Here is a 14,138-nt window from a genome sequence, read left to right on the forward strand (position 1 = left end):
TATGTAACATTTCATAATGATCATTTCATTCTGATAATTCAGTGTACATTAATTTTTCATATAAAAATTAATAACAGAAAAAATTCAATAAATATCTATAATTGGATGAACATAATACATATAAAAACACAACTATATATAATACTAAAATGGTACCAATGTCAATACAGTAGAGTTGATGAATTCCAATCTAAAACACCACAGATAAAACAAATTGTACAAATGAGGAAATTTACTATATATAAACATCAAATTAATCTCCCCAATACCCAGACACACTTTGGCCCCTAGGTACCAGGTAATTTGGCCCACAGATACAAGGTAATCAGTTATTATTTACACGGTTTTATGTTACAGTTAACAATAATTCATACATGAGATGCTAAAAACAACTTTATGTAAAAAAGAATCTGGATGTATATCATGTGTCGCATCCGTGGCCACATTGGAGGACATAATATGATGTTATATTGTCCATCAGTGACTATCAATAATTCAGTACAAATGTACCAGGTTTTTTTAGCATATAAAAGGTAGATAACTCTTCAGTTATCGATCCTGCAGTCTAAAAAGTCAAAGGTCAAGGTCATTCAAGTAAAATTCTTTCAATATGATTGACTTGTGGTGTTTATTCTAGTTGGCATTTATGATCAACTTTCTTGGTGTAAATATAAATTGCTTAATCTGTTTGGGATTTTGTTTTAACCTTTGAAATAACATTCACTTCAAAGAGCAGCTGCTAATACAAACAACAGAACAAGTGCTTGGACAATCATAGTACTTGTGGAATAAAGATGCATGTTTGATATGCTTCTCTACTGGAAAGACACATAACAAAATATCACAATATTCAACCAACATATCACATTGGCTGGACACCTAACATTCACAACAGAAATGGACGGAGAGATGTAAAAGCCTTCCTCATTATTGAGATTTAAAGGGGATTCACGTGTATCATTGCAATTTGTATAGAAAATAAAATTATGCGCAAGAAGTCACCTTCATTTTTGTGATTTGAAAGGGTTTATTTTTGGACGGAGTGGGCAAACTTAACATGCATACCGCTTTATCACAACCTAGTTCGTACGTCGTCTCAAAGCGGTTCACAAATTATTATCCGTGGTTGTAGGGCCTTTGCAACCAGCCAATATCTTTCTCAACTTTTACATGTGTATCATTGATGTACCAAAAATTACCAGGTACTCTCTCTTTTGTGATTTCAAATCATTTGTAAGGGTTTATTTTTTGGACGGAACAGGCAAACTTAACATATATCATCGTAAGTGGTGTAGAAAAAAATTACCTACAAAAAGTCATCCTCATTTCTGTGACTTGAAAGGGTTTATGTTTGGATGGAAGTGGCAAATTTAACAAACAGCATAACATTTACAAATAGAAACAGTTCTAGCTGGAAACATCACAAAAAACTGGCAAATGGTCAGTGGTGTCTGTTTTGAATGTCTTTAAAAGAATTGTAAGCAAAAAAAGACATGTATCTTGGTAAAACTTGGTAAAAAATTTAAGATGAATTTTAACATGTTTACATGATAAACTCTTGTTACTACCAATATATAGATTGTTTATCTATCAGTTTCTACAAAAACAAAGAAATACAGCTCTTCTGGTTTATTGATAAAGCACCAACTTATATTAGACTTCCTCAATATTGTGTCTGGAATGGGACTCTCCGGCTGATTATCTCTAGGATTGTTTAAAATGTCTGGAATGGGACTTCCTAGACTCTAACTTTTAACTATTGTCTGGAATGGTACTCTTCTAGACTAGCTCTCGGATTTATCGTCTGAAATTGGACTTTTCTAGACTAACCCTCGGATTTACCATCTGGAATGGGACTCTCCTAGACTAACCCTCGGATTTACCTTCTGGAATGGTACTCTCCTAGACTAACCCTCGGATTTACTGTCTGGAATGAGACTCTCCCTCTAATTTACCATCTGGAATGAGACTCTCCTAGACTAATCCTCAATTTTCCCGTCTGGAATGGGACTCTCCCTCTAATTTACCATCTGGAATGAGACTCTCCTAGACTAATCCTCAATTTTCCTGTCTGGAATGGGACTCTCCTAGACAAATCCTCGGATTTACTGTCTGGAATGAGACTCTCCCTCTAATTTACCATCTGGAACGAGACTCTCCTAGACTAACCCTCAATTTTCCTGTCTGGAATGGGATTCTCCCAGAATATTCCGCTGAATTTCTGTCTGGAATGGAACTCTTCCAGAGTGGGACTGTCAAAGGCTATTCCTTTGAATAACTGTCTGGAATGGGACCCATCAGATATAAGAAATAGATTTTTATCATCTTAATTAACAAGCTACATGTTAACAAAGCAAGCCTGCACCTTATTGATGTTTGCAGACATGGGAACAAGTTATATCACCATACAAAATACACAGAGGATTAATGATTTGTTCATTACTCGGGTAATGCTGATCCAGGTGTCATGACGGACAACTTTAATTGTACATGTTTTTATCACAGATTTAAAACAATAAACATACCCCCACAAAAGTAATGACAACAAGGAAAACAATATCACAGTTATACACTTCTTTCCCTTTTTGGTAACTGGCCCGGATAACCAGCTAACATATCAAGTGTTTTGGCCCCCATAACATCTTAATGCTGAGCTTAACAGCACCAGTAGCTTTTGGTTTGTCACAACAATTTTATAATTCAGATCAACAGAGGTAAAAAGCAGACATTCTAAAAATTGAACATCAACTTCTCCCCATCTAATAAATTATTATTTTCATTTACCAACATTCAATAATGGGATATTCTTTCTTGAGAATAAGTTTAAAATGCCTTATTCCCAAAGGAACTGTAGGATTTCCTTGTATTATGTAGTAAGTATTTCTTGCACAGAAATTTCCCTAAAGATGAGCATGAACAATATACATTTGGAATAGGAAAGTCACCGAGACACTGACAAGAGTCACACATATATGTATTTTGCTATAAGTTATCCTCCTGATAAAAAGTTTTCATGACTGGTCATTGGTCTCCTCGTGATCTGGCTCATCTGCATTCTCTATTGTCGTACCCAGAATTCCTTCTACATCTTCTATTGCACTCTGGAATAGAAACAAATAGTCATACCATATACAAATATACAACTGTAATGGGCATAGTTAATTGTTAATTGACAGGCCATTGGCAATCTGTTGTGTAAATTGAGGACTACCCTAGGTATATGGTACCAGAAATCAGTAGAGTACACTTTGTCTCCTGATGAGATAATTTCACCATGTGGTGTACACCATGGTTCTCAAATTAACGGAGCACTTGAAGTAACGCAAGCAGAACTGGTCAATTTTCAAACCTAATAATGTTATTACTCTGTATTTAAACAGAAGCCTGAAGTTCTGACAAAAATTAATAATAACAGTAAAACAAAACAAAAATACCTATAATATGCTGTATTTTTTTTAGCATATTTATTTTTGTATTACTGTTATTATTAATTTTTGACAGAACTTCAGGATCCTGTGGTATTTACTTGTTTTTAAGGGTTAAATGTCCTTGTAACAGTCAAGGTCATATGGAGAGGGTGTTACACTGTTCGGGTAAAATCAGAATCACTGAGATAAGTCCTGAAGAACACATTTCAATAAAATGATTGTGCCTACCTTGAAATTGGTCTCTCCCTGCATGTTTGGTGCCGAGATCTCCTGGTGAATGACAGACATGTTCCTAGCAAACGTAGCTAAAGCTCCTTGTAGATTGTCTCCAATGGTCCTGTAAAAAAAAGGGAATAGTGCAGAAATAACTGACACGAGTATGAACATAACTGACACGAGTATGAACATAACTGACACGAGTACGAACATAACTGACACGAGTATGAACATAACTGACACGAGCACGGTATAATAACTCGGGTATGAACATAACTGACACGAGTATGAACTTAACTGACACGAGTATGAACATAACTGACACGAGAATGAACGTAACTGACACGAGTATGAACATAACTGACACGAGAATGAATGTAACTGACACGAGTATGAACATAACTTGACACGAGTATGAACATAACTGACACAAGTATGAACATAACTGACAGGCTAAAATATCAACAGTATCTAACTGTCCAATTGCCTCTATAAATAAAGAGTATATCTGTATCCAATGTTTAACATGGTATGAGATGAATACACGATCATTGTGCATTCCAGCACTTGTAGGTTTTAATTCCAAACAATAAAATATGTGTATCTGAAATTGGTGGGTCAAAATATCCCGAAAACAAAATATTACCATGAAAGTTGATGTTTGAGTTACTGCATTAATGAACTTTATTATTTGAGCATGAATTAACGTTTAAGTTAGGAGCATTAGGAAAATTTAATATTGAAGCATTAATTAACCTTTTAGTTAGGTGCATTAATCAAATTTAATATTGAAGCATTAATTAACCTTTTAGTTAGGTGCATTAATCAAATTCAATATTGGAGCATTAATCATTTTAATATTTGACCTTGAATTAACGTTGAAGTTAGGGGCATTAATCAACTTTGATATCTGAGTAAGAGTTTACAGGGATCTAATGTATGAAAATATCAATGGTTCACTACCCTGTTTTTTAATTAACAAGGTTTGATACACCTCAGTCAGGTTATCTGATAAACATTGGACAAGGTCGTGTTGTTATTTAAGGACTGGACTGCGGGTTTTAAACCTTTATGATGATATACAAACAAATTTCAACAGTACATGGCAGCACATCCCGAAAACGTGTTGAAACAGAAATGTATTGTATACCATCATAAATGTTAAAAAAATAATGCATTCCAATCCTTGACCTTATATTTAAGTTTTATCAGATACATTTTTAACAAACTGTTTTACTAAATGGAGCAAAAGGCATTTTTTTTGTATATGGTTGTAATTTTTACCAGTTGACAAACATCAATGGGAAACAACTGGGAATTTTGTGTCAATGTTTGAATTTGACGTCACAATGTGATTTAATACCATATAGCTGGTTTCTCTTTTTATAGAAGTACTTTATCAGTGATTTAAGTCAAATAAGGGATACTTACAACATGCCCAACCTTTCTCTGTTAAAACTGTCAATTAATGTAAATACTGTTCCCTGCTTCTCCTGAAAATATAATGCAATTTCTTATCAAAGAATGAAACAACAGCAATCTGAGGTAGAGGAAACAAGTGTATCAGTATTAAGTAAAACCTAATGGCAATAAAACAACCATAGTATGGTATCTGTTTTAAAATAGAAAAGATGGATTTTCATTTGACAACTGAAGACTAGTTCACCGGTCAAGTTTATATTGCTCAAAGTACACAAAGGTCAAATGCTTTGTCACTCAATACAGAATTAATACATCTGCAACATGTGCACAAAGGGCCTGTTTCCAGTAATGTTAATTCTCCATAGGAGCCTGNCCCTGGTAATGATGGTATACCCTGGTAAGTATGGAAAAATTGTTAAAGCATGGATGAAGAGAGGGGCAAGTTATCCAGATAATTTAGTAACGGAACATTGCTATACATAACATTCATAATTGTGAGTGTACCTTGATATCATAGCCAATGCCATGGGCCCTACACATCTGGAAGAACACGCTGTAGTGGACAACAGCAAGGTTTGTGTGTAGGAGGCGAGTACTCATGACACCAAACCGACCTGTGTTAGGCTCCGTCTGTGAAACAGAAATGGTGTAAAAAAAATAACTGACAATGTTTCAATAATTGGTTAACTACTCAACTGTAGAGAGTAGACATGAGACTGTGACTAACCAATCAGGCTGTAGACAGTAGACATAAGGTTATGTGACTAACCACTCAGGCTGTACACAGTAGACATAAGACTGTGACTTACCACTCAGGCTGTAGGCAGTAGACATAAGACTGTGACTTACCACTCAGGCTGTAGACATAAGACTGTGACTTACCACTCAGGCTGTACACAGTAGACATAAGACTGTGACTTACCACTCAGACTGTGTAGGCAGTAGACATAAGACTGTGACTTACCACTCAGGCTATAGACAGTAGACATACGACTGTGACTAACCACTCAGGCTGTACACAGTAGACATAGGACTGTGACTTACCACTCAGGCTGTAGACAGTAGACCTAAGACTGTGACTTACCACTCAGGCTGTACACAGTAGACATGAGACTGTGACAAACAACTCAGGCTGTAGACAGTAGACATAAGACTGTGACTTACCACTCGGGCTGTAGACAGTAGACATAAGACTATGTGACTTACCACTCAGGCTGTAGATAGTAGACCTAAGACTGTGACTTACCCCTCAGGCTGTACACAGTAGACATAGGACTGTGACTTACCACTCAGGCTATGGACATAAGACTATGTGACTAACCACTCAAGCTGTAGAGACAAGACATAAGGCTATGTGACTAACCCCTCAAGCTGTAGACACAAGACATAATGCTATGTGACTAACCACTCAAGCTGGAGACACAAGACATAAGGTTATGTGAATAACAACTCAGGCTGTAGACAGGAGACATAAGACTGTGACTTACCACTCGGGCTGTAGACAGTAGACATAAGACCGTGACTAACCACTCAGGCTGTACCCAGTAGACATAAGACTGTGACTTACCTCTCAGGCTGTAGACAGTAGACATAAGTCTGTGACTTACCACTCAGGCTGTACGCAGTAGACATGAGACTGTGACAAACAACTCAGGCTGTAGACAGTAAACATAAGACTGTGACTTACCACTCAGGCTCTACACAGTAGACATGAGACTGTGACTTACCACTCAGGCTGTGGACAGTAGACCTAAGACTGTGACTTTCCTCTCAGGCTGTACACAGTAGACATGAGACTGTAACAAACAACTCAGGCTGTAGACAGTAGACCTAAGAATGTGACTTACCACTCAGGCTGTACACAGCAGACATAAGACTGTGACTTACCACTCGGGCTGTAGACAGTAGACATAAGACTATTTGACAAACCACTCAAGTTGTAGACACAAGACATAAGGCTATGTGACAAACCACCCAAGCTGTAGACACAAGACATAAGGCTTTGTGACTAACCACTCAAGTTGTAGAAACAAGACATAAGGCTATGTGACTAACCACTCAAGCTGTAGGCAAAAGACATAAGACTATTTGACTAACCAATCAAGCTGTAGACACAAGACATAAGGATAAGTGACTAACCACTCAGGCTGTAGAAAGTAGACATAAGACTATGTGACTAACCCCTCAAGCTGTAGACACAAGACATAATGCTATGTGACTAACCACTCAAGCTGGAGACACAAGACATAAGGTTATGTGAATAACAACTCAGGCTGTAGACAGGAGACATAAGACTGTGACTTACCTCTCAGGCTGTACACAGTAGACATAAGACTGTGTCTTACCACTCAGGCTGTACACAGTAGACATAGGACTGTGACTGACCACTCAGGCTGTAGACAGTAGACCTGAGACTGTGACTTACCACTCAGGCTGTCGACAGTAGACCTAAGACTGTGACTTATCACTCAGGCTGTACACAGTAGACATAGGACTGTGACTGACCACTCAGGCTGTAGACAGTAGACGTAAGACTGTGACTTACCACTCAGGCTGAAGACAGTAGACCTAAGACTGTGACTTTCCTCTCAGGCTGTACACAGTAGACATAAGCCTGTGACTAACCACTCAGGCTGTACACAGCAGACATAAGACTGTGACTTACCACTCATGCTGTACACAGTAGACATGAGACTGTGACTTACCACTCAGGCTGTGGACAGTAGACCTAAGACTGTGACTTACTACTCAGGCTGTACACAGTAGACATGAGACTGTGACAAACAACTCAGGCTGTAGACAGTAAACATAAGACTGTGACTTACCACTCATGTTGTAGACAGGAGATATAAGACTAAGTAACTAACCACTCAGGCTGAAGAGAGTAGACATACGGCTATGAGACTAACCACTCAAGCTGTAGACAAAATACATAAGACTATGTGACTAACCACTCAAGCTGTAGGCAAAAGACATAAGACTATTTGACTAACCACTCAAGCTGTAGACACAAGACATAATGCTATGTGACTACCCCCTCAAGCTGTAGACACAAGACATAATGCTATGTGACTAACCACTCAAGCTGTAGAGACAAGACATAAGGCTATGTGACTAACCCCTCAAGCTGTAGACACAAGACATAAGGCTATGTGACTAACCACTCAAGTTGTAGACACAAGACAAGGATATATGACTAACCACTCAGACTGTAGACAGTAGACATAAGACTATGTGACAAACCACTTAAAAAACAACTTCAATGGAAATGAAATTTTAAAATATCATTATTACATTATGATTATCCTTTATTTGATGAAGTTGAACTTTAAAACACTGACAGCATCACACAACAAGTATATGGCTTTATGACGAAAGAGGAAAGAGCTACCTCTTCTTCCTGGCCAGCAAGTCTTCGCCTCCTCTGACGTTTCTCTTGCTTGTTCATTGGAACGTTGAGGACATGCTTGGCCGGGTCGAGAACACCATTACTGACATAGGACATGAGCTGGAACATGGCCAGGCTGTCGCTGTAATGTAGGCTAAGATCTAACGCCCACAGCCTCTGCTCCATCTGGGAGATACATAAGGACATAGATTATATCACAAATCTAATCCATCACTGACAGTCTGGCACATGTCTTATATCGCATTGATGTCATTGACTTCAGTCATGTATGGAAGAAGGCTTTATTTCCTTCGAATGTTGTGCACATTATGTATACTATGAAAGTACGGATAAAAAAGTCCATGTTTTTTTTGTATTTTTGAAATTCAAATTGGCAAATTGATAAGCAATAGGTTACATTTATGCAATAATGATATGTACGTTCATACTTATTTTTTCAGATTTTAAGTCATAAAAATTATTTAAGACAGACATGTTTTATTTTTCAATTTCCTAATCTAAAATCTATTTACATACTACTTATCTATTTGATAATAGTGCTTTCAATAGTACATCAGTAGCAATCATTTTCTACTAAGAATTAATTTTTTAACCTATATGATGTAGCAGTAAAAAAAGCACAGAAATTAGTATAGCTTACAGTTTTAGGGTCTATAAATGTGACAAAGTCGACGGAGAAGTATCCCAGAATACCCCTGGTTTTGCAGGCCTCCGCAATCTGTTTACAGGCGACATTGAGGACATCTGGTTCGACAGAAGACTGGGGTACCGATACCCCCCAACAGCTGAAGGGTGTTTCTGCATGGATCTGGTCCCCACAGCAAACCATTCTGTGTTTACCGTTCGGCTCGATCATCATGTCTACTGTTAGTGTCGTGATGCTCTCGGAGGGCGGGCAGGCCTCAATCACTCCACCTGAATAAAGGCAGGGTAAACACTTGTAGAAATGTATAAACATTTTACTCATTTAATGTTTGCCATAACCTGTTTTGTACCATAAATCGGTAATATACCATTCTTGCTTAACCTGTGCAAACTGAAATTGTTGTTTGTGACGTTCTTTTCAAATCAAAACATGAGTGATAACAGAGTTCATGAATGCTCCTCTTTTTAAAAGGAACAACTTTTTCATAATTACGAAATGAATTTTTGTCCTGAAATTTTGAAATACTTTTGTATATGTAGTAGTATCAGGATAATAAGCCTTTGTATGTTTCTTTATTTTGTGTCTGTACTACAGGTAAGCCTACCTTGACTGAGGAAAGCCTCTAGGAAGGTTTCCCAGGTCGCATAAATACTGGTATGAACTGGTTTTGAATTTGCGTGTAACACGTCTGCTATTTCTGCATGGATTTTAATGTATGCTGCTTCCTGTTAAAGTAAATGAAATGAAACACTTTCAATGGAGAACATAATTTCACTTTTGGTATAAAGTGCAACTCTATATGGTTGGTAACCACCAGTTAGATATTTACTTCTTTAATCTTAATTGTTTAATTTTGAAAGATACAAAAGACATAAACTAAAACTTGTTTCTTCTGTAATCTTTATGTTGGGAAAGTTATAAGGATTTTGGGAAAAAATAGCATTATTTTCCATTGAGAATGGGGCTAAATTTTGGCCCAAAACTGGCCGACAAAAACATTTTTATTATGACACCTCTCTGCAGTTTGACTAAATCATTAGTGAAATTTAAAAAAATCATATTTGTAATGGCTTTCGTTAAATGTTCCAAATACACAAATATGCAACAAAACTACACATTTTGAACAGTTTCAAGACAACCTGTAATTTCTACAATCAGAACTTTGTAAATGTACCTCCAAAGAATAGTACATTTGTTTTTATTATAATAAGGTTTCTTCAACTTAATCATGAAGTACCCTATGAAGAACTGACCTGTGCCCACTTTTTGCTCCACTTCTCACCGTACCGCCGTGACTCCTTCAGGGCCCAAGGGTAACACTGTAGGTGTTCCGTCACATCACAGTATGCAATGCCACGTCCATCAAACTCATCATCAAGCTTAAACAGCCAACGCTTCACAGTCAGGTTCTCCGTAACTAGCTGTGCCAGACATTCGTGTAACTGAAGGAGTATACATAAAAATTTCATCAAAGAACAGGAAGTACAAAACTTAAGAAGTATTCAACTTTGATTTTATCAGGCCCCGCTTGTATAAAAAACCTCAACTTGAAACTTTCCGTTGAGATTTCCTTAGCTGAGATTTCCTCAAATATGCCTTGTATAAACATTTCTCAGGTAACTTGAGGACGTCCTTAGCTGAGGAAAACTTAAAGCGTGTTCGCAATGGTCCTTACTTTTGAGGATCAAGCAAATATTCAATCTGCTTTTTATCGAATAATTTATTTCAAAATTTCATCCTGATAAATTGTAATTTAACAAAAAAGTATTTAGCTTCAGTGGACTAGTCTTAATAAACACTCACCTGTCCCAGACTATATACATCGTATTCACTTGGGGGCAGGTCAACAGCAGCACTTGCGAAGATTCTCTTACAGCCAGACTTGGTGGAGTACAGGTGTGCAACCTCAGGCTCAGGAGAGAGGATTGGCACATCAAGCTCGTCGGCTACCGCCAGGTCGTCGCTGTGGGGAACGCCTGACACCATGTATGCTTCACGACCCTTGATCAGGTGTTTTATACGTTTGATGGTGCGTGGACTGTATTTCAGGAGTGTGGACAGACACATCCTATGGGTCTGAAAGTTAACAGAAAGAAAATGACTGACTAATTCACCTAAAGTCATGCAGTAAAATATCACCATTTTTTTTTCAAAATAATCATAATTTCAAAACTATAATGATCAATGTTGATGAGTTTTGACCTAAAAAGATTAAAACTTCTGTTTGCTCTATTGCTTCAAAATCAGGAAAAAGTATGTAGTGTATTGACTGATTGAAATCAACTTATGTAACCATCATCCAGATATTGATGAGAACTTTATAAGATGTATGACGACTGGAACAATACGTGTTAATTACCCACCACTAACAAGTTTGACACATTCAGTGAAGTTGTAACTAAACCAAATTGATAATTACAGGGAAGCTCTTGATGGCATCGGGAGTAATAATGCGGTACCGCTCAGACATGACACACTGGTCCTCGACGTTTCCCGAGTCAACGGCTGCCTTCAGGCCCAGCAGCTTGCTGTAGTACTGGAGGGTTTCCTCACTGAGGGGCACCGGTGAGATAAATATCACATCCACATTGGGGTCTGTAAATGTAAATGTTCTTTAATTACTATCACCACTTCCCTAAGACATCTACCTATAACTGTGTACTTTAAGAGCATCCAAGTTCTGGTAAGGAGAATCTTGCTCTAATTATGATAATTAAAAGAACTCCTAATTAGTACAAATACATATATTCATCCATATTGAGGTCTTTGGGAGGTCAGCAATAATAATAACCTACCCAGAAAATAAACAACCAAGATCAAGATATCAAGGAGGAAACTGACACAGGAATTGCCTGTTGTCAAATCCTTTAGGTTTATCAATAAAAATTTAAGAACAAAGAAATGAATAATTCAGACATACTAATATAATATCAGAGTTAAAGAAATTCTGTAATGCACAAGGTGTACCTATGATTGTCACTTTGACCTTGAAAAGAATCTGGAGAGATAATTTAGAGATTATGATGTAACGGTTGTTCACATGGCTTTACACAGACTGATTTTGTTCATTAATGATCAGTATGAAACTTGCATATATCCCATACAATTTCTCCTTACACTGTTATACAGCTCAGAAACGATAACTCTGTTAATGTACTACATTTGTACATCACTCAGGTACATACCGCGGATGTCACAGAGGCGGGCCATCTGTGTGTTCTGACGGATCCCAAACTCATGGATGGTGTCCCTGATGTTCTGAGACAGCCCCAGGGAGGACATGTGGATGATCACCCGCTTGGACTGCTTGATTCTGTCCCAGGACATCGCAAACTTCTGGAAACACGACCAAAGCTTTTTTGTTTTATGATATTTACATCATACGGATAGACTCATTTAACTGATAGTGTATCTGAATTTGTCACTAGCTTTCAGAATCTGTTAACTGACATTTCCTACACTTCTGATAAATTTGATCCACGCCATATATCTAATACATACCAGTTCTAGAGAAGAGGTCAATAATTACTTTATTCAATCTTACCTTTGTTAAAATACTACCTCTATATAGAATTTAACCTTTGAACTTAGTGCGACCTTATCTTTGACCTCCAATATATATCATATATATAGCCAGTCTAGTGAAGAACTTGACCTTTATGCCCTAAGTGAGACAATACTTTCTGTTTAAGCTCTGACCTTCCTTGTATATCTCCGAAATATTCCACCCAGCCCTTTGTACAGATTTTAACCTTGGCCCTTGCCTGGTGATGAAACCCGATAAGACATCAATTGCCAACCTCTATTTCATACATTGTTTACAAATATATTGACAGTGTTATTCTGATGATGTATATCTGACCTTTGCCCTCCGTCTGAATGCCTCCAGCTGATCCTCGCGACTCTGTTTGAGTTTCTGTTTGACCTGTGACATCTTTATAGTCATGATCCAGGAGATAGCAATAACACCTGCTGCCCACTTCTTCTTACGATATTCCAGATACTCCGAACGATCACGGAACATCCGCCACGAAGACTGGATACGAGTGGCTGCCACATTTTTCCCATTCGGACCCTTAAATCGTCTCCCCTGTGAAACCCAACAAATACATATTCAGTGGCCAATGACTGACTATTTTGTTTTGGTAGGTAAATAAATCGATACGCCTGTATATGGTACACATGTGAACATCAAGTAATGCCGTTTTCAGTGAGGTGTGTCTGGCTACTCACAGGCCGGTTCATGATGACCTCCACATCTTCTCGGTTGACAATGACAGTAAGTAAGTCATCCACACTTGGGGCCTTCTCAAGCTCAAACTCCAGGGACAGGTCAGCAAGTCTGTCAACAACACAAGTCAAAGCTTACAATGTGAAATGCAGTGGGCACATATCACTGTTTGCCAGGCCAAAAAATGCCATTTCCAAACATGGAAAAATTACACCATGGATGGAATATTATCTCAACATGTCAAAAGTTTATCATTGTTACGAGGAAATCTGATATCTTTGCAAACAGCTAAAGTCAAACGATGATGGAAGCTATTATGTAACAAGAGGCCCAATGGGCCTGCATCGCTCACCTGGTATTAATCTCACACTTGTAATCTTAAAAAGTGGACTAAAATACATCTACAGGCAGAATATCAGTGTTTGATTCCTAAGAACCTATTTAAAGATTTAAACATAATTTTTTAAGACGCCTGTGACGTTGAATGTCGAACATGGACATTAGGTTGAACAGAGTTTATAGTCTTCCAACACAGCACGCATCTGGCAAAATATCATTACACTGGACCTTTTGGTTATATAGAACAAATCATTTAAAGATTTAAACATATATTGACCACTGTGACCTTGAATATGGGTGAAGGTCATTCACTTGGTAGTCCTTCATCCCAGCATGTTAATGGCCAAATATCATCACTCTTGGCCTTTTTCTTGTTAAGAAGAAGTCATTCAATGGTTTTAAACATATTTGACCCCTGTGACCTTGAATATATATGTCAAGGTCATT

At 37.6% G+C, this 14,138-nt stretch overlaps 1 protein-coding gene across 7 annotated transcripts in view; it reads right to left on the reverse strand.

Moving 5' to 3' along the window:
• Window positions 1-6: 6 nt before the first annotated feature.
• Window positions 7-14,138, reverse strand: part of LOC110456088 (IQ domain-containing protein H-like) — a 45,901-nt gene continuing 31,769 nt past the window's right edge. For all 7 annotated transcript variants that reach the window (XM_021506634.1, XM_021506630.1, XM_021506627.1 and 4 more), the window contains 13 exons: window positions 13,355-13,463; window positions 12,984-13,211; window positions 12,307-12,457; window positions 11,541-11,716; window positions 10,925-11,197; window positions 10,375-10,563; window positions 9,726-9,846; window positions 9,116-9,390; window positions 8,458-8,640; window positions 5,571-5,696; window positions 5,076-5,137; window positions 3,657-3,765; window positions 7-3,101 (listed from right to left, as the gene is read on the reverse strand). In XM_021506634.1, the coding sequence (XP_021362309.1) occupies window positions 3,012-3,101; window positions 3,657-3,765; window positions 5,076-5,137; window positions 5,571-5,696; window positions 8,458-8,640; window positions 9,116-9,390; window positions 9,726-9,846; window positions 10,375-10,563; window positions 10,925-11,197; window positions 11,541-11,716; window positions 12,307-12,457; window positions 12,984-13,211; window positions 13,355-13,463 (2,092 nt within the window). In that variant the 3' untranslated portion in view covers window positions 7-3,011. The remainder of the gene's footprint in view (window positions 3,102-3,656; window positions 3,766-5,075; window positions 5,138-5,570; window positions 5,697-8,457; window positions 8,641-9,115; window positions 9,391-9,725; window positions 9,847-10,374; window positions 10,564-10,924; window positions 11,198-11,540; window positions 11,717-12,306; window positions 12,458-12,983; window positions 13,212-13,354; window positions 13,464-14,138) is intronic.

Source organism: Mizuhopecten yessoensis, unplaced genomic scaffold (genome assembly GCF_002113885.1).
Source record: "Mizuhopecten yessoensis strain PY_sf001 unplaced genomic scaffold, ASM211388v2 scaffold8507, whole genome shotgun sequence".
Classification (NCBI taxonomy): Eukaryota; Metazoa; Mollusca; class Bivalvia; order Pectinida; family Pectinidae; genus Mizuhopecten; species Mizuhopecten yessoensis.